Source organism: Zingiber officinale, chromosome 8B (genome assembly GCF_018446385.1).
Source record: "Zingiber officinale cultivar Zhangliang chromosome 8B, Zo_v1.1, whole genome shotgun sequence".
NCBI lineage: Eukaryota > Viridiplantae > Streptophyta > Magnoliopsida > Zingiberales > Zingiberaceae > Zingiber > Zingiber officinale.
The window spans coordinates 42291105-42316196 of record NC_056001.1 but is presented as its reverse complement, the minus strand read 5'-3'; the positions used below and the strand labels follow the sequence as shown (position 1 = coordinate 42316196).

Genomic DNA, 25092 nt, shown 5'->3' with positions numbered 1-25092 from the left:
TTCCAGCTGATGGTTAGCCATTAGCGCTAACCCCGAGAAGGCTTCGACGTCTGCTTTGGAAGAAGACGAATCTGACCAAGTGGCCTTCAGGTTCTTCTGTTTGGAGGAAGATTGTCGCTTTTCCTTTACACTTCCCTTTTTCTTCAATTTTGGACAGTCATCTTTGATGTGCCCTTCTTCGTTGCAATTGTAGCAACGAACCATTCTTCTCTTTCGCTCATGCCTCTTTGTTCGCGATCTAAATTTATTAGAATTAAAAAACTTATTGAAATGCTTTACCAGTAGTGTTGCTTCTGATTGGTCGATCGAGGCTTCAAAGTCAGAATCATTTTTTCTTGCATTGTTGACAATGTTCTGACTTGTTTTCTCCACTTCATTGGGCTCTGCAATCCGAGATTCGTGAAGTTCAAAAGCTGAAAATAAATTTTCTAAAGTACTTACCTCGAAGTCCTTAGAAATGTAGTATGCATCTACTAAGGACGCCCATTCTGGAGTTCTGGGGAAGGCGTTGAGCGCATACCAGATCGAGCCCCGGTTCGTTACTTCTTCTCCAAGTTTGCTTAGTTGAGTTATTAGCTCCTTAATCCTTGCTTGGAGTTGCGCTACCTTCTCGCCTTGGTTCATCCGGATGTTTGTAAGTTGAGTCCGGAGGATATCGCGTCTTGCAATCTTCGCTTCGGATGTACCTTCGTGAAGCTCCAGGAATTTTTCCCAGAGGTCTTTCGCGGAGTCGTAGCTTCCGATCTAACTTACCTCTTGTGGTGGCAACACGCTAAGCAGGTGGAACTCTGCCTTTCCATTGGCGACAAAATCGGCTTGTTTCTTCTTGCTCCACTGATGCTCTTCTTTGTCTTTCGGAACTTTAAAACCATATTTCATAGTTAGTAAAATATCGAAGTCGGTTTTAAAAAATACCTCCATCCGGCGTTTCCACGTCGCAAAGTCTCCGTCGAACTTCGAGAGATGAATGCTTATTCCGACAATCTTCTTGATCTTCGTGCTTCAATTGACGGTTAGTCCTTTTGAGGCGGTCTGACTCTGATACTAATTGTAGGTGCAGCGGAGGCCGACAAGAGGGGGGTGAATTGCTTCTAAAAAAAAATACCCTCCTCAAGACTTTCAACTCAAAATAATAAACAACAGTAAAATAAACAAAGAAACAGAGTCAGCGATTTATTTGGTTACAACCAAGACGGTTGTTAATCCAAGGCAGAAGAAAAGCGCTTCGAAAAGATCTCCTTCTCTGAAGCCGGAGAAGCCTTTTACACAATGGAAAGCTCAGACAAGTTGCTAGGAATGACTACAGAGTTGAAAGAACAATTGATCATTAATTCCTAGCTCCAGGGGCCTTTATATAGCCTCTGAAAATTCTATCTCGGAGGTCCAAGGCGCCTCCAATAGAGGTCCAAGGCACCTCCAATAGAGGTCCAAGGCGCCTCCAAGGGAGTGAGCGGATAGAACTCTATCCGCAGTGCAAACGGTCATTTTGACCAGATGAAGACGCCTTCATCAAGCCTTGAAGGCGCCTTCAAGGTAAAGGCGCCTTCAAGCCATGATGAAGGCGCCTTGAACTGCCTTTCCAGCTCGTTTTCTTCTTTGCTTCAACTTTCGAAGTTCCGTCCTTTTGGGTGATTCCGGCCAACCGAAATAGGGCTCACCCGAATCCAGTTTCCGGCCTTCTCTTCGAGCAGTCTTCCGACTCGGCTTAACGTCCCTCGAACGCCGCGCACGTTCTTCTCGCCCACCGGTGTACTTTTCCGCAGCTCTCTCGTCCTTCGGACGCACCGAGCCCGTCGGCTCCCTTCCCGTGTCGTCCTTCTCGCTAGCTGCGTCTTCTGCTCGACTTCCTGCGTTCCTAAGCTCCTGCACACTCAGACACAGGGATCAAACACAAAGCAGGACCTAACAAACTTGGTTGATCACATCAAAATAACCACAGGGTCTAACACACGGTCAACCGTTGTATCCTGGGAAACAGACGACCCTTGTAAGCCTCAAAGCACAACCGGAGGTGGGCGAATCTATTTCAAGGAAACTGCGACTCGCAGGCCTTGGTCAGCTCGCCCGGTCGGTCTCTTCATCCGACCGTCAAACTTCTCTACTCGCTCGGGATCTTCACCCGGCCTATCAGCTAGCCCGGTCGGTCAATCTCTCTCTATCGCTCGGTCTGTCTGCTTGACCCGACTGGCCACTCTTGCTCGACCTGTTTGCCTCGTCCAACCGGCCTCTCCTGATCGGCTAGTCTGCCTTGTCCGACCGGTCTCTCTTGCTCGGCCTGTCTGTCTCGTCCGACCGGCCTCACTGCTCGGACGCTCTGCTCACTCAGTCACTCTGAGGTTGGAACTTGAATAAAAATCAGCCCCTGCTGGCAGCCTGAGATCATCTGCTCAGGTCAACTCAACTGTAAGTTGAATTTAAATTATGTGTAATTTTGAATTCAGTTAAGTTTTTAAAATCTCCGGCAACAGATTGTTTGTGTCCAACAGTCCTTAATACATTAGGTCCCTTAGGTCCGACTGACTTATGGGCCGATCATCCTATTATGAAGGCCCTAGCGCTGAACGAAAAGTAAAATCCTACTGAGAGTGACACTTTGGCTGCCATCTCCTCTTGATTTTGACTGCCACGTCATCTTGACCTTGACTGTCATGTCATATTCGGGTCCACCCGTAACATCCTGTAAGAATCTTGTATATTTTTTTTTGATAACCCGGATATCCACGTCTTGCGGTCCGACTAGTCCTAGGGTGGAGGACCTTCCCCTACTTTGCCCATTGGGTCATGAGATTCCAACACAAGGTGCTTCGGAGATGGCCTTGCTATGTTTCTAAGTAAATAGACCCTATAGATATCTCATTCGTTGATAATAATACTTTGCTCAACCTCAATAGAACTTCATGTCGCCGTTGTTTGCTTAGGTTGCATCGACAGTGCTAGTTTTTGAGAAATGTATCTTAGCCTCTTTTTTGACTCAAGTTATGTGCAATTTCACTTTGAAAGACAACAAGGTTATAACTATTGAGAAGTCGACTAACAAACTCTTTAGAAAAATAATTCACATGAGCTAATATATAGGATTTATTTAGTCGTGATATCGGGCTATCCGTTAAGATTTATTTGTACTTCTCAAATTTACTCGATGGCTTAGGATCGGACCATCCATATATAGAATTAATGAAATCACATGAGCTAGGTGCCTCGTTAAAAAAAAATGGTATAAGTTTCGGTGGTTTTACTTTGGTTTTGATATTTATATTCTTTTTGTTTTTTAAAAAATATTTTGTAGTGTTTATATTGTTCTATTGTTTAAGATTTGCAATGATCCTTACCATTTTTTGTTTTCAATTATATTTGTAAATATTTTTAAGATTTTTAAAATATTTTTCTACTTACTTTTTTGTTAGAGGAAGGCATGCCAATGGAGCCAGCCGTGGCAAGGCCCATTGACACCTGAACCGGCTTGCACTGACCGGAATCACTAGGCCTATTTATTGCTCTCTTGCAAAGCAAGAAACCCCTTCCTCAAGGTTATTCCCTTCTTCGTCCAGTCCTCCCCGTTAGGTTCATCTCCGAGACCTAGCGATCGAAGGAACTAGCTAAGCGCAATGAGCAGCATCGGCACAGGCTACGATCTCTCTGTCACCACCTTCTCCCCCGATGGGAGAGTCTTCCAGATCGAGTACGCCGCCAAAGCTGTCGACAACAGCGGGTCCGTTCGATCTACCTTCCCTCCTCTTTTCAGTAGATTTTGCGTCGATCCATTTTAGGGCCTTTTTTTCCCTTCTACTGTTTTCGGTGTTTAGCTGCAATAAAGTTGTTTTTTTTTGTGTGCGTGTGTTTGTTTTCACTGCAGAACTGTGATTGGGATCAAATGTAAGGATGGGATTGTGCTGGTATGGTTCTTCGAAATTGGTTTTCCTTTCCTGTTCTTATGCTGCTTGCAGTGTAGAAGCTTCATATTTGGTGAAAATTAGGGTGTGGAGAAGCTAATCTCATCGAAGATGATGTTACCGGGATCTAATCGGAGAATTCATGCTGTTCACCGCCATTCTGGCATGGTAAACTTATGATTATGTCTCCATTACTTTTTTCCCCTCACCTATAGGCATCTCTCGTTTTGCTTCAGATTGTGATGGTACAATGATTTCATTAACTTTCTTAATCAAGCGGCAGTGCAGGGATTATATACTATATAGTTGAACTGTGTAGGACTTGAGACTTGGTCTACCATCCCTGCAATTTTTCCAAGAGTTGTGGATATCTTGGATTTATTATTAAGGAGATATTGATGAAAATATCATTAATCGAATAATGAATATGTTCTAGATTCTTAATGCGCTGTCTATGTTCCTAGCAAATAGGTTACACATGCTTTTCAGTTGTTTTTTCTTATCATAAATAATGGTCTATATACTCATAACAATGTCACACAAATACCAACATACTGTTTCCCTTATTATGGTCATACCCTTAGTTTTAGAATTTTGATTTTATCTCTTATTTCCTTTTTGAATGGTATCTTGTAATTGTATCCATATTTTGTTGGGACGATGTTTTATTTCATATTTTTAACATTCATGTGAAAATTAAATTTAGCAGAGTATTATAGGGAATATACAACATTCCCTAAAGAAATTTGAAAAATTGAAATTTCTTTAGTCACATGTTGATATATTGCACAAAGGCTAAATTGTTAATTTAAAACCTGACCATGAATGCAGGCTGTGGCTGGCTTAGCAGCTGATGGAAGGCAAATTGTTGCGCGGGCAAAATCTGAAGCAGCTAGTTATGAGAGGTCAGTTATGTGCGATCCTGTGAATTCATTAGACAATAGTTAGATGATCCTTAAAACATAAATAGATTGTATTAATCGATGTTAGCTAATCAGAACTGTTTTTTTACTAGTTTGGCATATATTCTATGTTTTGTGATGTACAGAGTATATGGGGAAGCCATACCTGTCAAGGAACTAGCAGATCGTGTTGCGAGTTATGTTCATCTTTGTACACTCTATTGGTGGCTCAGGTAGGATTGAGGTGCTTTGTATTTGGTGGTGCTTATCTGAAGTCTGAAGATTAATGGAAATACTTCCTTCTATTTATTCAATTCCATATAACAGGACTATGTTTTATTCAGGCCTTTCGGCTGTGGGATTATTCTTGGTGGTTATGACAGAGAGGGACCTCAGTTATATATGATCGAACCCTCTGGAATATCATATGTGAGTTCTCATAGTTGTATATTAGTCTTAATTTGAGCCTTGCATTCAATTACAGATTACAATTTTCTCCACAATCCTTTTATGAAAATTCTCATGCTATATGTTAAATACTGCTCTTTTCATACTTCTAATAGTTTTTCTTTTGAGTGACTCTGTGTGAATGCATTACTGATATTGTTCAACATTGCCAAATTTATTGAAGTACCTAAAACTTCTATTTGTTGAATGCTTACCTACAGAGATACTTTGGTGCTGCTATTGGAAAAGGAAGACAGGCTGCCAAAACGTAAGAAAAATGGCAAATATAAATACTATTCATGAATGGTTTGATTTGCAAGTCATTTGATGAAAATTACTATCTTCATCACCTGTAAATTAACAATTTTCATAATTAATATATAGGCATTGAACTTTCAGTGGCATCTTACCTGTTTTTCTGCATTTCCAACCTAACAATATATGCGAACCCCTGCCTTGAAAAAAATCAGAACCAGATGGATGGGCTACTAGGTAGGTGCACTTTGAAGAACAGAAATTTAAAAAATGGAAAAACTAGTTTAACCACTTTATATAAATAGTTTTATGAACATAAGAATTAAGCGATTAATTGAACTGGTGACCCAAACCTTCATAAACTGCTATAATTGAGACTTATGTCCTATATTTTATTTGTTGTTGAACAGTTGATATGCGCCTATCTACTGTATACTCTGGCTTGTGAAACCTTCCAAGTCCAAATATTATAAGCTGCATATTTTAAAACCTCCTTTTCATCATTTTTCAAAATCACATATCTCGACTCTAGTGGTTTTGATACCATGTGCATCCAGTTTTTCTCTTCAATGTCTCTTTTGCCATGGCATTTATAAATTAGGGCTTGAGATTGGTGAGTGTGTGCAGATTTTAAAGACAATGGAAGGGAAAGAGAAAGATACAAAGTCCTATTTAATTTAGAATTGTATACAATGAGTGGACAATAAAAAAACCTTAGGTATCAATCATTGATTTCATCTGTATTGGGGTACTTATTATTTCAAACTAATAGCAATAAACTAGTTGCTTTTTTTAACTTTTACTGCTTTTATGAAGTATGTCAGTTTTCTGGATTACAGCTTTTGTTAACTATTTTACATTGGCAAAGATTTACTTTGTTAAATTGGTTACTAAATGCTTAATGTTTACTATATAATGTTGTTAACTATATGTTTTACTTTTTGGTCAATATTTATTCTTTAGGACCTAGTAAGTTATTCTTTTTGATATTAATTTTAATAATTATGGTTTACATATCCAAAATTAAGTACGTTTTTGACTTTCTGTCCTAAATGGTTGTAATAAATATGCAATTGGATCATTAATTGAGAAGGTCCAATTAGTTAGTATGGCCAGGCAGATGCCTCAAATTGACCTGCAATTTGGCTACCAACCCAACTAGTGAACTAGTGATCTGGAGCTTGCCCAGTTCAATTTTTTATTTAATTTTTATAACTATGCTTAATGTTCCTACTTTTGTTTTACCCAGAGAAATAGAGAAGTTGAAGCTTTCTGAGATGACCTGCAGAGAAGGAGTTATTGAAGTAGCCAAGATGTAAATTTCCTATTTTCCCCTGTTTTCTCTTAGGATGGTTTAATGATTTCGGCTATTTATCTCAATTAAATACAATACTTTAGGATGCTAGGAGAAAGAAGTTGTGTAACTACGTTTTGCTCAATGATTTTCCCTGTTATGGAATGCAGAATCTATGCAGTGCACGATGAAGCAAAGGACAAAGCATTTGAGTTAGAAATGAGTTGGGTCTGCGATGAATCAAACTGCCAACATCAGAAGGTTATTGTTGCTTGATTTATGTAGTACTCTAATGGTGTGTTCCTATATGGAAAAGAAATCAGTTAGGCAATGAAGTGACCGATTTTTCCAGATTCACTTTTTTCTATTTCCTTTGATGAAAGAGCGGACTCTTTCCTTCGGTCATAATCTTTTTCTTTTCTACTTTATTCCGTATCATATGCTTTACCATGAAATTTCTATGTAGAAAGGTAATTTAGTTTGGTTTCATATCTTGAAAATGTAAATATCAATCTATCAAGTCTTATGTGGAGCAACCTAGTGAATCTGCCATTGGCTGGCTTAGGTAGTAATAGCAAACTTGTCACAAGTAACAGTAGATACGTTGGTCTGTTAATCATCTCTCATTGTTTGCCATTTATTTTTCTATGAAGTTTTATTCAGCGAAAAAGGTAAACAATTTTGTGAAAACCTTCCTGTTGCTCGCCTGAAGAATACCTAGTGGACTATGCATGTCTCTTCGTGTTCTTTTTCTTTTTTAAAATACAAGAATGAGCTACAAATTTACTTGTCTGTAATATGTATCCCTCATAGTTCATGTTTGTAGTTAGTTCTGATGTATTCTATTTGCTTGTTATTCCCTAGTGCACGATGACTGCATGTGAAACAAGTCCCTGTGTTTTTGCTAAATTCTAGTGGAATATTTCTACTTCATTTCCTTGTTAACTATAGAGAAAATATTTTGACACGGTTTTTTTTTTTGTTTCTCAAACTGTGAAATTTTTTGTCACAGGTTCCAGACGATCTCTTGGAGCAAGCGAAGGCGGCTGCAAAAGCTGCATTGGAAGAGATGGATGCAGATTAGGGGCAAGTATTTTGTCAAAATGTATCCACATGTTTCTCAAACATTATCAGTTAACTTGATCATTACTGAGGGTTTTGACAAGAACATTTGCAATTCGTTGTATGTTATCGAATATGTTCGAAACTATTTCAATGGTGTGCTTTATACACTTGCTCCCAGCTCCCTACGTGATTCAAAATTTCAATGGTGTGCCTGTTTATCCAATATGTAAGGTTAGGTGCTGTTTTTTTTTTATAATGTTTTATTATTAAAAAGAACTTTTTGCACGTAGAATATTGGATGATGTTCGGTATTTGAAAGATTAATTTATATAAAAAAATCATTATTCAATAATCATTTTTAGCCATTTTCTATTCCTAATATCATCTTTATTTTGATGGTCGATACAATTGTTTTTTATCAGTTCGGTTCCAATTAAACAAAAATAATAAAAAGAACTCAGAATTTCAATCATTTCTTTGTTAAAGATAAGGGTATCTAAAAGTTAATTTTTTGTGAGGTCGTGAGTTATGTTTTAAATTTATGTAATAGATTTTAGAATTAATAAGGTAAAATTTAGATATTTTCATTATTTAAAAAATAAAGAAAAAAATTCAAGTGAAAGAAAAAAATATGTATCTATTTATAAAAATTCAAAATCCTAAAGCCCCGACCCTTTTTTTTTTTTTTTTTTTTAAAAAGAATTTTCAAATTTTTTCGAGGGTCAGTTTTGGCATGGAGATAATTTTTACTTATATTTTATTTTTCTAAAATACTTGCCCGACCGGATCCGGTCCATGTCGGCTCCTAGCCCAACCAAATTTAAACCGGTGGGGGGGGACAAAAACCAAATCCGTCGCCCCGGTGGAATTAACCAGGATCAAATTAAATTGGCAAGGAATAAAAGAAAATCCAGCCCTCTTCTCGGCTCCAGCTTATACCGTCGCCTCCATTTGCACTTCGGCAGGGAGCAAGCAGGAGGGCGGCCGCAGCTCATCTCCGCCTCCAAGAGCCCTACTCGTCTCCACTGCCCCTCTGGTGGCCGATTTCCAGATCGGCCGAAGCGTCGTCGTGTCCTCTCCAGCCTGATACTTCCGTCTTTCCTGTTGTTGGGTGGGTTGGGCTACTCTCCGCCACATTTCTTGAAGCCAAAGATCGGACTTTTGTAGTGTTTTTTGCCGCCACAGTTAGTTAACTCTTGGAGATAGATGGTTTTTCTTTAGGGAATTTTTGCAATAAGATGTTTCTGAACCAATATTGCTTTCTTAGGCTTTGTCGTAAACTAGCTAGAGTAGATGGTGGATTTAGAATTCAGGGATCGGTCTTATTTCTGTATTTTAAGCGCTATACCTTTTCTTGCATGCCTTTGGCTTTACGAGGTAGCCTTGCTGCTTCAATATGGTAGCACGAGGACGTGATCGATTGCTGAAGTTTAGGGGTTTCTTTGGCCTAGTCCATAACTAATAAACTGTAGTAGGAACGCTATGAGTGCAGTGTGAGACAAGATACGGACAACATGTGATGAAAATGGATAACAAAGAAATATCGTTAGGACATGGAGGTAGAAGGGAGTAATCGATGATTCTTTTAGAATTTGTACTTTGAGATTTGAATTTCATGAAGTGCGTGCTTGTTTTTTGCGCCGTCATTTCTAAAAGTAATACTCAAATTTTCTTTGAATGTGATGGTTACTCATTTAGGAAGCCAGAAGCATTAACGCATGCTGCTCCATTATTGCTAAAAGCAATATTTAAATTTTCTTTGAATGTGATGATTTTTCATTAAGAATTTGGAAGTATTAAGTGACAAAAGTAAATTTATATGCAAGCTCAGTTGGTTTTTCCTATTCCTATGTATGGAATTTTAGTTTTTCTTTTTTCCTACTTGTGACTCCATTTATATACCTTTTACATAGTGCTGCATACTCAATTTGTCACGATGGACTATTTATTATTATTATTTGGAAATAATGATAGCGAATACAAACTGGATTCTTCATGATTATATAGATGACATAAGTAGATATTAATGTCTATGTTGAGAGTGAATGCATTGTTAAGATTTTCCATATGCGTACAGAAGAGTCTCATATAGATCAAGAGATTGAGAATGCCTGAATTACCTAATTTTGATGGCACATTGATGTACTGGAATAGGAATTAGATATTGGTTCCATAAAGTTGATTTAAGTTTTATTCATAGATGTAGAATTAAGAAACGGCATGAGAGTTGATTGATGTTTGTGGAGTTGCATGCTTACCTTTTTCCTAAAGAGCTAATGTTTCAACAAAATGACCTTGGTTGCATCCATGGCTTACTTTATACTCAATTCCTTTATTGATTAGGAAAGTCAAATTTCTTTGTCATATATTACTCTACAACCCTTATCCTATTTGATTTCAGAAACAGATGTTATGATAATTTTTTAGTTAATCATGATTAGCTAACTTTTCATAGATCAAATGGGCAGTTCATGTTGCCTTTAATTTTATTTATATTCTCAATATGCGTTTTCATTTTTTACTTCCTTGCATACTAGATTCTGATAGACTTTCATTTTGCTGAGATGAAGGAATTTAGCTAGTACTTGAATTAATTGCTACTTTCACATGCTGGTTAACTTGTTAACCTTTTTGTCAGAAACCTCTTTGATTCAGTGAGCAGTTAGACGTAGAGAGACATGAGCGAGGTTTTCAACAACCAGATGTTAGTTGAGAAGCTTTCAAAGCTCAACAATTCACAACAAAGTATTCAAAGTATCCTTTGTTTCAAAGTAGCAGTGTGTATCTTGTCTATTCATTCAGGTATTGAAATTGAACAATGAAAGCTCAAATATAAGCAAAAACATGCATGATAACAAGGCTGTTTTTTTTTATATGAAGGTTTATGACATACTGCTTTTTTTTTGTAATAAATATCAGGGAATTATGTAAGGAATTTCCTCAGGTTTCTGCTGCATTTATCAATGTCCATCTTTGTTTTGTTTTGTTCATGTCTTCTTGCTAGCCTTGCAAAAATATTGGTTTTGCTTGCATCGAGTGTGCCCCACACCATAGTTTACAAAATTGATTGATCAGATCGTATTAGGACAGTTGGATTGAAATCAGCCTTTGTTGATTCCATCTTTTTCAATTTCTAAAGCATAAGACAATAACCATTAGGAATGGAAGTATACTGGAGGGAACAATCAAATAACCTTGAATCTACTTGGGGTAATTTGAATTTGGTGGGAGCCAGATGAATTGACCAAACAGTTGAAAATAAGAGTTCACTCAATTTTGGTCATATCAGTGATGAATGAGGCAACTAGTGATTGACCATTTCTAGAATGTTATCACTAGCTGTGAAAGACCAATAAGAATCATCCCAATAACATGGTTTGGCTACATCATTGTGGTCCTCATGCCAAAATTATGTCAATTGCTTCAACTAATGGCTGGTCAGATTGCCCATTGTCATCGCTTACTCACATAGAGTAGGACAATCTCATAAGGAACAAGGAACAAGGAAAAGGGATGTTGAAAACCCCTATTAGATCTGCTTTATAAATTTTATAACTTTAGTTGAATTGGTTCAATTTAGTTGAAAACAATTCTCTATTTAGCCATGTTTAACCCAATTAATCCTTGGTCCAACCTCAGTCTACCTGTGGTTTAACTTGAATCAACTCATATCAAACCCAACTTTACCAAACCCAAATTCACTTGTTGAGTAGGGGAGGATGTGAGTTTGTAGCAAGGTTTGAAGTATCATTATGAGTGGGTGTATGGGTTCCTAGCCTGAATAATGTTTGTGCTTGTACAGTGCTTGTGTGTCAACTTGTGGTGCATTGAAACCAAGGATGAAGAAATCAGGAAGAGGATGATGAGGAGGAAAAGAATAAATATGAAAAGAAGTACAAGAAAAGAAGGCAAGGATTTCTTACCTAGATGAAGCATCACTCTGAACATTGGGAGATTGCCTCGCTCTCATGACTCCATGTAGAAGATCATGCCTCATCCTCACATGAGAAGTCTACCTCACTGCTCGCAATTCATAAGAAGATTGCACCTCGTCCTCGCTTCCCGATGACCTGTTTTGTTTGATCGTGAGGAAGCCTCATCTCCGCCACTCACAATTTCATAGATAATGTGCTGTTAGAATTGGTTGACAATTTTTATCTTTCAATATATATGATTCGCATGCAAACAATACGTTTTTTGTTTTTTTGCATATGAATCAAAATTTAAAAGAATATACACATAAATGCTAATTCCTACTTAGAAAAAGTAAAATCTAACCACTGAGGATGTAAGGTAAATCTCATATATTAGGAAAAGTCATTATAAAAGAAGAAAGAATAAATTTTATGTTATACTATAGAAGTATAAATGTCAACAATTGATCTCAATGTCAATGATGGCATAAAAGAAGAAAATCTTGTTATGTGGACGGTCTAATTATTGCCAAATTGGATTTGGCACCTAATAATAATTGAGAAGAATGAATTACATTGATACACAAAATGATAATTTGGGCGAAACTAATGATGACTTTGAATCCATATCATGACAAAGTTGTTCTCCGTTCCTCTTGTCATATATCATGGTCATCGTGAGTTGATAGCAAAAGGTGTAGTCAAAAATGATTTTTTTAAAAAAAAAATTCTTATTCATTTGAATAATGCAGTTTGTTTTCATATTTTGTAATAAATTTACCAATTCCATTCATCTCATTTGACAACCTTGTTAAACAGTGCTTTAGTGCTTTCTAGTACTTGCAGTATCAAGATATCTCATGAAGAAAATGAATGAAGAATACAGATTTACTGTAAGTAGTGAACTTGCAACAATATGATATATTTATAATTTGTTCTATAGATTATGATAATAAATATTGATAGTATGATTTTATGATAACATGGATTATATTAAATAGTAATGATATTACTATACTATTTATGCCCTTAACTAAGGTTGGAACCAAGAAGCTGTCTGGATGCCTAGCGACTAGCACTAGATGGTACGAAAGAGAAAAAAAAACACTGATACTCACTCTGTAACTTAAAGGGAAAACTTTGCTTGTCTCTTTCAATTTGTTTCTAAAGAGCACGCACAAGGCATTGAAATGTCTAGCAAGACAACTGAGTCAGGAAGGCCAAAAAATAGTAATTGATTTTGGCTTTATAACATTGCATGTACTATTATGTTATTAAAAGTGATTAATATTTAAATAAGGTAAGCTTTTTTTTTTACCTTGATTAACTTACCATGTTCATGTATCACTATAGCCTGTTGGTATTTAATGATGTGCGATATGCATATTATTATTTGGGTTTTTGAACTTTTTATATTATCTCATAGATGGAAATGTTTTAAGTTTTCTTCATTTTTAAAGTTTTTCTACTGATATTTAGTGTATTTATCCTAAAAAATTGACATGGTTGATACATAAGGTTTGAGCTAATTTAAATTCTAGATGTTCCTAAAAAATTGCTTATAGTGGATCAACAACCGAAGGCGCTTTGCTCCTCTTATTGTGCCTGCTTTAGGCATTTAGGAGATATGACTGCCGAAGGTACTCTTTTGCTTGGATTCATAATGAAGGTGTGAATGCCTGCTGTAAGTTAGCATCTGACAATTCATTGTAGAATGTTCTTTATTCCCCTTCAACTGGGATTACGTGGCAAATGGATTGAGATGGTAATGTTAGATTTGTTGCTTCCCTATGTTGTGAATTACCATCCTTGATCAAGTGTCACCAATCCTTCATTGGTTTGCTCATGCTGAATTAATCAATGATAACACGGGCCTACATCAATCGATTCATTATTCTGTAATCTTCTCGATTGATTTCTAATGGAAGAATGAATTTTGTTTGCATGAACAAGAAAATCAAACAATTTTTTTCAAATCAACTTGATGATATATTGCAGGTTTCTCAAAGTTCGAGGCCAATTTTTGAATTATAGTTGCCACCTCATGAAAGAGAGTTTTTTTTATCTTATCTTTTATTATTATTTTTTAAAGCGACTAAAGAGGGATAGACTTAATTTCCCAGAAAGTTTTATTTATGTAAAATTTAATCAAGCCCATGCTATATTGCATGAAACTACGTGACACCATGAATCCTAAAACCTTCTTGGAATAAGCACCCGTGGTGTAGCGGAAGGGCGGAAGGATGTCAAATTATCACTCAAGGACCCGAGGTTCGATCCTCGTTATAGTGCATTTGCAGGGATTTTTCCTCCAAATGAGGCATGCAACCACGGGATATTGAGTTTTTGGGCTGCTAGCGTTTCTCGATTTACCCTAACGGCTGGTGGAAAACTTCCGTGGAGTCAGGCTGGTCATCCCAAGTTCAGTGTTACCTAGTTCATCATTTTTTCTTGGAATAAGCACCTTCCCTCGTTGAAATGAGTTCTATTTTTAGGGTTCATCTCTATCAATACCAACTTGAAGGACCAATAAGTGATTCTATGTAGGCAAGTCACACCAATATATATGCACTATATCAAATAATACTGTGCAGAAGAATAAGACATTTACTTCTCAATTTTAGGAGAATATAAAAATTGGCATGGATACTTATGTAGTAAATTATACCTACTCAATATGATTCGTGAAGTTAGTTTTAAGATGAATGGATATGAAAGTGATCCATAATATGATCCTGGTGTTTACATTTATGGAAAAATCAATCATGAGAAAGGGTTGAATCAAAGCATGCTTAACAGGCTCCATTGGGGTTGAGTCTATTCAAATCTGCACAGTTACTTGGGCAAGGGGAAGATCACATCCAAACAGAGGGTTTACTGTGTGATCACTAATAAGGATGGTATCCTAATGGCATTTTGATTGAAAGGCAGAATTTATAACAAAATCAGAAAGTTATTGATCAACATGGGACTGGGGCCAGTTAATGATTCATCAAAATTTGAAGTCTTGAGCCGTGCTGGAGGTTCGGTTTTTGTACAATTTAGGTATTTTATTCAATGTTGATGGTGAATTGGCGGTAGAAGAAGGGGAAGAAGAAAAAAAAGAACAATTGGCAACTATATACTTATGGGTAAGAGTTAAAAGTATTGGCCTATGACTGAATTAGTACAATTTCGATATCATCTTGTGTTAACACTTGACATGTTTTGCATCGAAGCAGTTCCAAAAGGAATTTAGCTAGGATTTATTCCTTTAATACCCCTTCTTTTAGTTTACTTGTAACAATAAAAACAATTAGACAGTTAAAAAAAGGATAATTTGATGCACGAAGCTCCTGCTAATGCGGGGTCATAGGAAAGAGTTGGACCACATTGAGTCTATTGTATACAACCTTATCCTACAACACAAGGTCACATGAGAGGAATTTTACGGTTGTGCCAAGGCTCCCTTTGAATTAGACAATTAATTGAATTAAATTTTATAGTATTATCTCATACCAATGGTTGACACATTTCAATGTGTCAAAGCATGATAAAATAAATTCATGTGTTTTACTCGTTTAATTCTCATCATTTAGATTTTCTACTTTTAATAAAACTATCAATCAATAATTAAATTTAAAATAATTTTTCTAGTTAAATGTGTTTAGAGATTTACTTATTTATTTATGAAAACAAAACTTTATTTATTTAATATAAATTGAATTATTTTTTGGGCAAACAAGCTATAATAAATAATTACCTTTACTTGAATTCATCTTAACATATCAGCGCAACATGACATGATTGACACAGATAGCACAATAAAAATTATCCATCTTGAGCAATTTTGTGTTTTAGTAATTTATTGGAGGAATAGGGCTTCACCATTCTAGTTGGCATGATAAGTGATTTCGTACCATAGAGAAACCTGGTGTATTAGGTTTCTTTTGAGTTTTGACCCACATTGTAACGCAGCATTAGGAATACTCAAAGTTGTTGTGACAGTCTTTAATGTTTAATCCATGATATCCACCTGCATAAAGACTTAGACTACAAGGTAAGGTGCCTACCTTTGCTTTTCATGCATGTGTGTGATGTGTGTGTGTGTGTGTGTCACACTGTCACTTGACCTCAGTTCCCTTTCTGACTTCTGAGTCCTGAAGATGCCTAGTTGGTAGTCTGCTAAAACTAGAAGAAGGCCTATTTCTTAAGTTGCCAAGGGTATATTCAGCCTCTGCATGTTTTTTGCAACTATGCATAAACAATCTCCACCATTGGTGTAAAGACCCAAAATTGTGGTTAAGGTGGTTTACTTTCAGGCTGCCTTAATACTTATGGGACTTATTATAATTGATAAGAGGCTTAAAATTTATCTTATTAAAAGAAAAAAGAACCTCGATAATGATATTTCAGCTTTCACAAACTTAATTAGGAGCATTATCTTTTTTTTTTATGGTTGCTAGATTTCCTCCCTGAATACTTTGGCAGTCTTCTGCCTTTTGGTATTCCCATGTCACATGTTTTCCTGCTTGTTCCTAATCTATTGTATTATTAATTTATTAACAATTGAGATCTGATTTAATTTTAGTAGTTCAACAATTAAAAGTTGATTTAATACTTTTGACATACGTCATATTTATTTTTCCCTATTTAATCACATTATAGTAAGTGCAATATCTGTTTGCCGTTTCTTAACTGAAGACTAGCCTTGTCAAATTGGTGTGTTATTCACCGAAAGAAAGCAAAAATTATAGTTGAAACATGGGATGAAGCTTTCAACAATTCTCCAAATGAAAAAAGAGTGCCTTTTCTATACTTGGCCAATGACATCTTACAAAATAGTAGACGCCAGGGAAGTGAATTTGTGAATGAATTTTGGAAAGTACTTCCCGGATGTTTAAAGAATGTCTATGAGAATGGTGAAGATCATGGAAAGAAAGTGGTTAATCGATTGGTAAGTACTTGTTACATTAAATCTCAGTGTGAATTTTTCTGGAACTAAGTTTTCTTATGGCATCTGGAATATTATTATTACAAAAAATGGTGCTATATATCTTTTTACACAAATGGTGAGTATGTTTAGTATGTTATATCCGTTGGTTAATAATTTGTTTAATTTTTTAGATGCTACAATTAAGGTAATCTCTTTTGGTATGTCCTTAATGGCCACTAATATGATAAATCCAACGTGAAATATTGATTAATTTGGGGAAACATTGAATGAAAAAATTCATGTATGCTCATATTTGGTTCATGCCACTGCTACCTATTTGTTCATTTTCTTTGCCTCAGCACTTCTCCAAATACTTCATCTCTGGACTCCAACTTCTAGTAGATCAATCATGTATGAGTGTTTAAAGTGATATGATTTGAGTATATAGATAGCTGCAGAAAGTAGTATGAATTTTTTCTGACCGTATGCAACTGTCGGTACATTAGATGTTTAGTATGGTTTCATGTGTTTTCTTGATCTTATATTCTTAGTGATCCTTTCAGTTCCACTTGTCATAATTTGATGTATCTATGTACCTACATATTTCTCAATCTATTAAACTTGTGTGTTTATCATGTAATCTCATTTAAATTACCTTGTTTCAACTGACATTGATTATCATCTCCAGACTGATGGAATTTCATTTTTATGAGTACCCTGTTTCTTTTTCTCTTTGTAACTAGCTCATTATGTATGCTTTTATGATATTTTTTTTTCCTCTTTTGTTCATGTGCACTGAGAGGCCTTGTGCTCGTGCACTAAAGTGCATAACTATTTGTGCATACATGTGCCGTGGAAGTCTCAGGTAAGTTTGTATGGTGATTGGAGAATTTGGGTTTCATATATTAATTTTTATGACAGAAATTCAAAGAGTTTATCCATTGTTGTTGCTGTGGACTTGCAGAGAGGGCAACAAAATCTGTGAAATAAATGATAATTTGCTGACGTTTCTTTTCTCCTATTCTAACTGTGAAAATTTAGTCTCTCTCCACCAAATCAGTGGTACAAAAGAAAGGGGAAAGAATGAAAAATACATACTCGAAAGAATGAGAATGCATACTAAGTGTAGAAAACAGAACAAAATTTCATGTTATGTCTAGAAGGAAAGGGAACCGTTACAAAATTTCAGTGTAATATTGACCTGTTATTTTTTAGATGCTACTGATAGTACATGCCTATCTTTTTGTTTTCTCTGTCGATTATGTAGAATCCGCCCTCCTTTCTTGTATTACGGTTCTCCCTCATTCACAAATCTCTCTATCTCTTTCTCTCACTTTTAATAATGTCGGCTTCCATTTGCAAAAAAATCCATTTGCTTCCACAACAAATTAAAACTCTATTTCTTCATTGTTACATTCGTGATTATCAAATTCCCATTCGATTAACGATTTGGTTGAACTTTGTGGCACTAATTTAATGGATGGATCAAAGAATGGCTAAGCTTCCGGTCACTAATTCAATGGACAGATCAGTGGCCGATTGAGCTTCTGGTCACTAATTTAATAGGCAGATCAGTAGGTTAACCGGATGTACCTGATGTCTATTTTAGAATATCTGAATACATATATAATATGTATTAGGAAAATAAAATAAAAACAGTTTGGTTCAACCCAGATCAACCAAGCTTTTTTGCTTTTTAAGCTGTGAACTACAACAACCAAACCTTATCCCACTAGGTGAGGTCGGTTATATAGATCTTTTTACACGATTGAGTTCTATCTCCTATTATATCATTATTTATACTTAAATAAATTTTATCTTATTTTATTATTGCTAATCAAGTTTTTTTTTTTGTCTTCCTCTTCCTCGTTTGATATGCGTGTTTGTCATAGTTTCAGATCGCCTAACTGGAGCATTTATTAGTCGTTTAAGTACATGACGTATCATCTTAAATGTGTCTCTTGGAGTTTTCCTTCAATAGATGTAACTCCTACTTTCTCTCTAATGCTCTCATTTCTTATTCTGTCTATTCTCGTATGTCCACACATCCACCTTAACATTATCTCTGCAACTCTTATTTTCTACTCATGTGCTCAAGTCATAACCCAACATTCAATTCCATATAACATAGCAAGTCTAACCGCAATTTTGTAGAATTTTCCTTTAAGTTTTAGAGGTATTTTACGGTCACATAAAACATCCGACTCTCTCCTCAATTTCAACCATCCTACTTGTATTCTATGTAAGACATTTCTCGCAATCCTTCCATCATTTTGCAAAAATGATTCTAAATATCTAAAGCTCTTGGTTCCGGGTAACTCGTCATCTCCTATTTTAACAATTGTCTCATTATGTCTAATATTGTTAAACTTAAATTCTATATATTCTGTCGTTATTCTACTAAGCCTAAAACCTTTCCCTTATAGTATTTTTTGTCAAGATTCTACTTTAGCATTTACTTCTTCAGGTGTTTCATCTACCAAAATAATATCATCTGCAAATAACATGCACCACGGTATTGTCTTTTGAATGTGTGTAGTGAGTTCGTATATAATTAGTGTAAAAAGATAGGGACTTAGAGTTGATCATTGATGTAACCCTATCTTTTTTTCGAAATGATTCAGTTACTTCGCTTGAAGTCTTTACTTTAGTCGTTACATCCTCGTATATATCCTTAATTAGTTCAATATATGTTACGCTCACACCTCTATTTTCTAGAATTCTCCATATAATTTTTCTAAGAACTCTATCATAAGTTTTTTCTAAGTCAATGAATGTCATGTGTAGATCTTGTTTTTGCTCTCGATATTTTTCAATTAATTGTCTAAGAAAATGTATAGCTTCTATTGTCGACCTTCCAAGCATGAACCTAAATTGATTTTTAATCACCATATCTCCTTAATTTTTTTTGTATTACTTTTTCCCAAAATTTCATGGTATGACTCATTAGTTTAATACCCCTATAGTTTGCACAATTTTGTACGTCCAATATAAGGGAATTGGAGTACTTATTCTCCATTGATCAGACATTTTTTCCGTTTTTAATATTATGTTAAATAATTTTGTAAGTCATTTAATACCTTGCTTTTTAATCTGTGAACCGATTAATCAAAATTCCATTTATGAAATTCTTCCATTTATTGTCTTTGATATCCATCAAATTCAATTATTGCAACTATCTTTATTGGTTTAGACTCTCAGTCAGGCTGTTTTGCTGAGGAATCTCATGAGGAACTCATCAAATTGACAGAGAATTGTTGAACCAGATCAGTAATGTCAAATTCTCGAAGTGGCAGGAGTTCGACTTCGACTGTCTTGTTCTTAGTTCCTCAACAGTGTGGATTTTCAATTGCTTGGAGTTTGTTTCATGAGTTGGTGGAGAGTAAATGAGTTTTCCTTTGGCAGAATATGCCCAATACTAATGTTCTTACCTTTAATACTCTTTACTCAAAGATACTATATTGCATAAAAAGATCTTATAGGCTTACTTGAACACCCTCAAAGGAAAATGACAAGGATGTTAGCTCTACTATTCAAGAAAAAATTGGATGAACTCGCTCATTATTCTCTCTCTGCCAAAAAATCATCATGTGGAAAAAGAAGCAAGATGTCTTCTTTGTGGCCAAGTTTCTATTTGGTTACATTCTTCTCCATTGGGAGATCAATAGTAGTTCATCAAGTTCATCTGCAGTGTTTCACAATGTTGTCTTGGCTTTTGAGTGATATGTTTTTGCTCTATCAAGTGATCAAATCTTGTCATTGATATGCATGGTGGTTATGGTGGCGAATGAAGAGACAGTTATTATGCTGGATGTGGGCATAATAATAATCATCTTGTCCTTGTCCACATCGTAGTCATACCCAGCCTCCTACCCAAATCATTATTCGCAGTATGATTATCATGTCATTACAACATGTTCCCCTCTCATAACCAATCTAATGTTTCTTATTCTTCATTGACTCTTGCTATGAATTTGCTGCAGTTTTTCATTCTGGTATGTCTTGGTCAGATTAGCATCAATTCATGACAGTTAAGTTGTCATGGTCTAATTGGGTTCAATTCTTTGAATTGTGGATGGTATATTTCGCTCGACGTGCGTGATCCTAGCAGATGTTAGAGAAGAATATAACTAAACATAACCTACCTCTATGCAAAATTAACAAAACCATGAATGCCTAGCACAAGAGTCTGGAAGTGTGCACAAATGTTCGAAGAAAACAATAGAAGAAATATCATCAATGCATCTCATAGTTTAGGTTTTTTATTTCTTTCTATAACCTATCACAATGATAATTAATTGCTTGTGAGTGGTAAAACTAGGTGGAGATTCAATTACTTGCTTCATATTTGATGTTTGAAACTTCAGATACACATCTAAGATAGTTGTAAGAGTACATGGTAAATTAATGCTCCCATATAAAATATAATTATTTTTGAAAGTCAAACGTTAGTTTATCTAGACTGAGTGTTATCTTAAGATTGGCGCCTGTCTGTGTTTGATGTGTCATCATTTGCATACCCATTGTTGTTAAAATGGAAATGCAAATATAGTATTAGTTGGTTTGCTAATCCGTGTAAGAAACTGGTGAAATAATTCTGCAATTTGTTGGATAACTTGACAATTTTGTTGTGTTCTTGCATTTCATCTGATGACTTCAGGTCGAGATTTGGGATGATAGAAAAGTATTTGGCTCTCGTGGGCGAGGCCTAAAGGATGAGATCCTTGGTACTGTTCCTGTTCCTGTTTCAAACAATGGCAAGAGCAATTCAAATCCCATCAAATTAATTCGTAAGGATGCTAATTCAGTGCGAGTAGTAAGTATACATAACTTTTTAAGCTGACTCTGTCTGGTTCCTCTTGATGGACTCAAGTATGTAACCATTCAAAGCAGATTTTTAATGTTCATTCCTTGTGGACTATTTTTTGTTTTCAGAAACTGGCTGTTGGAGAAATGCCTGAAAAGATAGTGACTGCATATCAGTCTGTGCTTGATGAACATTCCAGCGAAGATACTGCTTTAAGCAAATGTAAGGATGCTGTTCAAGTTCTGGAGAAGATGGAAAAGGGCATTGATGTTGCAGGTAAACAAGGTTCTGTAATGTGGTTTTATGCTCGTGACAATTTTTGGAACCAATACTGTTTACCTTCAAATAAAAAACTATAACAAATAGAAAGGAAATTTAGTAAAAATTACAATTTTAAAATCAAACTGAAGATTAATAAATCATATTATTAAATTAACAACCTATAACATTGAATTATAAAACTTAGCTTTAGTTCAAGGGTTAAAATCTCGTGACGCTTCGCTCGATACTGGCGAAACATCTTGTTCCGCCTGTGGACCAGCACAAGTACTCCTCTAGTGCCGGTAGCCCCGAGGCCCCTCGGACGTGTCGCACGACCCGGCAACAAGTCCGAAGGCATCGCGCTAGCCGATGCAGGGTCGAGATTTTAAACCTTGCTTTAGTTAATTATTAATTATAATCTATCAAGTAATTTTTATAATATATAGATTATAGTTAAAATAACAAAACCGGTTACTTTTAATTTTAAGTTATAATTTTAATTATCTAAACTACAAACTATATAAAGTTCATGTGATTAATAAAATTATTAATCAGTTTTAAGAATAATTAATCAATATCATTAAAATTGTAACTTCATGCTAATTAGTTCCCTTCAAACGTACTCATACAATTAATAATTAATTAATTAAGTTTTAAAATAACAAACATTGTTTAAAATTTAAATATTAATCAGTGCTCTAATTTTTATAGAATAAATCAGAATTAATAATTGTATTCTTAAAATACAAAAATTACAATTAATCAACAAGAACTAATCAATTTGTAAATAACAACAAACATTAATAGCTCTAATCAATTAACTTGATTAAATGCAAACGTTGATTAAATACATTTTTTTGTTGATAAGGATAAACTATGATTAAAAAATTACTAATTCTATTGATTAAAATAAATAACTATGGTTAATCAATTAATCAACTAAAATAAATTTTGATTAAAATTAAAAAAAATGTGATTAATCAACTACCAATTCCTTCTCTCCTCAGTCACTTACCTATGTTTCTAAATTATTTCCTCATATTTACTTTTTTTTTCCCGTATCCTGGACCAATTAATAACTTCATAGCAAGTAATAATTGCCATACCAATTAATAATTTTGCCACCCTTCAGAGATTTCCAAGATTCGTTACTTCAAAGATGCTGCTACTACACTAGATTTATGTCTTCTGTTTTTTTTTCTGTTTCCGTTGTTGTCTTATGCTCTGATCCTCATTGGTGATGGTGTTTCTGTTGCATTATTGTTCTTGATCAGGTCACCAACTAGCACCAGCATTTATGAGTGAGCTTCAGAACCAGGAAACGGTACTTAAACAATGTATTGAACAGCTAGAAGCTGCAAAATCAACTAGAGCTATGCTGGTTTATCAGTTGACAGAAGCTCTAAAAGAGCAGGTGTTGCTTCTTATCTACCTCAGATTCTTGGTGATAAAATTAATCTCTTCTAATACATTTCACTTTCTACTCAAAATAAATATTTCAGGAATTTAAGCTGGATTTCATCAATGATCAGTTACAAGTAAGAAACTTGTTTTCTCGTGTAAACTGATTTTAATATGTCATTTGTCCTTTTTCTTGGTTTTTAATAATATTTAAACATATCGTTACTAAAAATCATACCAATTTTTAGTTGGGAACTCAACTAAAGCAATATATCTTAATTATTTCCTGATTTTAACATATCACTTTGTCAAGTTCAAATACAAAATCCTGCATTTGTTGTGTATGTACTTGCTGTGGTTCAGGAAGTTTCAACTGAAATGGACCACTTAAGTTGCTTTTTCTTGTACTTTGGCATTGATCATGTGTAAATTAATGCAAGTAAAAGAGATTCGTTTATGTTTTATAATGTCCGGATTAGAAGTCAGAGTTACTTGATACGTTCACATTGATTCTGGATTTCGTGTCCATTCAAAGTTCTATTTGCTCCAGAGCAACCATTTCCTAGTTTTGATGAGATGACCATAAGATGATGAAATTTAGAGATGACTTGTGACTTATGATTGCTTTCGACATAAATATATTATGTTGATGTGAATTCTTCTTAACAACTTGGTTGATAGTTTTTCATATAATTTCCAGATTGCCCATTCCCTCAATGATCACGCCGGTAGCATGCGACAACGACTACTAGGCTTTGGTGTTGGGGCAAGCGGCTCTACCTCTATGGCACAACCGGCAAATATTTCATCAGAAGCAAAGCCCCTGACAGAATCAAACCTGCTGATATCCATCCCTCAACTTTTACCACCAAATTCGGTAACTTCATTTGCCGGCAGCATAAGCAGTGCAGAAGATGATCACAAGAAGGCAGCTGCTGCAGTTGCTGCAAAGCTGACTGCATCATCATCGTCGGCACAAGTTCTGTCTTCTATTCTGTCATCTTTGGCTGCAGAAGAAGCTGCTTCCATAGGCAACAGCTTGAATTCCCAAGTCCTCTCTGATGGCCAAGCTTCTTTCCCTTTGGAGAAAAAGCCCAGACTTGAGAAGCTGATAACCATGCCCGATATGGGCAAAACCTCCTATTTTGGCCAGATGCAGCTGCAACAACATCAGTCAATTCCATTTGCAGCTCCCCAAACCTCATCCGCTAACATACAACTGTCCCAGAGTAATCAGGCACCTCCGACTTTTGCACCGCCACTGCCACCTCTACCGCCACTGCCACCGCCGCCGCTGCAGCAGTTTGCACAAACAAGTGGAGTAACAAACATAGGACCTTATGCATTTGCAGCCGGTTCACTGCCCCCTCCACCGCTATCCCATCTGCCACTGGGGTTCACGAGACCCAGTATCCCACCTGTACCTCCACCACCACCACCTCCACCATCGCAGCAGCAGCAGCAGCAACAGTTGCAGTCAACCTCAATGGGCTTCTACCAATCTCCTGGCGTCGGGTTCTACGGCCAGCCGCAGACGGCTCCAACTGCCCAGCCACAGTGAAGCTGTTACATTGAGGGTTTTGCAAATGCCTGGCAGTCTTCCCTCTGGTTCTCTTATGTATACTATCAATAGCTTTAGTGTATCGAAGATTGATAAATTAGGACAGATCAATCCGGCAAGGCTGGATCAGGAGCACTGGATTATTGGGCAAGTTTCGGTATCATCATCCCATAAGTCCACCCATTGACAATGGGGAAAATACTGAATTTGTTGTAACCCTAACCAATCTACTCAGATTGTGTTTGTTCCCTTTTTGTATTTTTTTTTTATTTTTATTTATATCACTTCTTGTAAGGGATGGTGACTCACCAACAGGTGTGGTAGAGTTTGCTACAAGTTCCCCCAAGTTATTCTTTTGCTTGGATAAGGATGCTAATTTT

At 35.9% G+C, this 25092-nt stretch overlaps 2 protein-coding genes across 6 annotated transcripts; both read left to right on the top strand.

The window, feature by feature from the left end:
• The first annotated feature begins 3501 nt into the window (after positions 1-3501).
• LOC122016547 (proteasome subunit alpha type-3-like) lies at positions 3502-8022 on the top strand. The gene is made up of 10 exons (XM_042573884.1): positions 3502-3709; positions 3854-3893; positions 3975-4058; positions 4722-4795; positions 4939-5025; positions 5137-5221; positions 5461-5507; positions 6744-6809; positions 6959-7049; positions 7801-8022. The coding sequence occupies exons 1-10, from the start codon at positions 3606-3608 to the stop codon at positions 7870-7872; spliced, it is 750 nt and encodes a 249-aa protein (XP_042429818.1). The 5' UTR covers positions 3502-3605; the 3' UTR covers positions 7873-8022.
• Positions 8023-8704: 682 nt separating this feature from the next.
• LOC122015279 (actin cytoskeleton-regulatory complex protein pan1-like) lies at positions 8705-25058 on the top strand. Of its 5 annotated transcripts, none has more exons than XM_042572080.1 (9): positions 8705-8964; positions 10509-10607; positions 16456-16703; positions 17485-17547; positions 21343-21498; positions 21618-21774; positions 23025-23164; positions 23253-23288; positions 23852-25058. In XM_042572080.1, exons 2-9 carry the CDS (start codon positions 10532-10534, stop codon positions 24710-24712), a joined length of 1737 nt encoding a protein of 578 aa, XP_042428014.1. In that variant the 5' UTR covers positions 8705-8964; positions 10509-10531; the 3' UTR covers positions 24713-25058. The 5 variants fall into 5 exon arrangements, with proteins under 5 accessions (XP_042428014.1, XP_042428015.1, XP_042428013.1 ...); XM_042572081.1 differs by having other exon boundaries at positions 10492-10607; positions 21618-21765; XM_042572079.1 differs by having other exon boundaries at positions 10492-10607.
• The last annotated feature ends 34 nt before the right edge of the window (positions 25059-25092 follow it).

Bases quoted from the DNA above. Each gene is read 5' to 3' on its own strand.
- LOC122016547 (XM_042573884.1), top strand. From the start codon at position 3,606: ATGAGCAGCATCGGCACAGGCTACGATCTCTCTGTCACCACCTTCTCC. The intron at 4,059-4,721 runs GTAAACTTATGA...CCATGAATGCAG, and splicing joins TTCACCGCCATTCTGGCATG to GCTGTGGCTGGCTTAGCAGC. The intron at 6,810-6,958 runs GTAAATTTCCTA...TATGGAATGCAG, and splicing joins GTTATTGAAGTAGCCAAGAT to AATCTATGCAGTGCACGATG.
- LOC122015279 (XM_042572080.1), top strand. From the start codon at position 10,532: ATGAGCGAGGTTTTCAACAACCAGATGTTAGTTGAGAAGCTTTCAAAG. The intron at 21,499-21,617 runs GTAAGTATACAT...TTTTGTTTTCAG, and splicing joins ATGCTAATTCAGTGCGAGTA to AAACTGGCTGTTGGAGAAAT. The intron at 23,289-23,851 runs GTAAGAAACTTG...TATAATTTCCAG, and splicing joins TCATCAATGATCAGTTACAA to ATTGCCCATTCCCTCAATGA.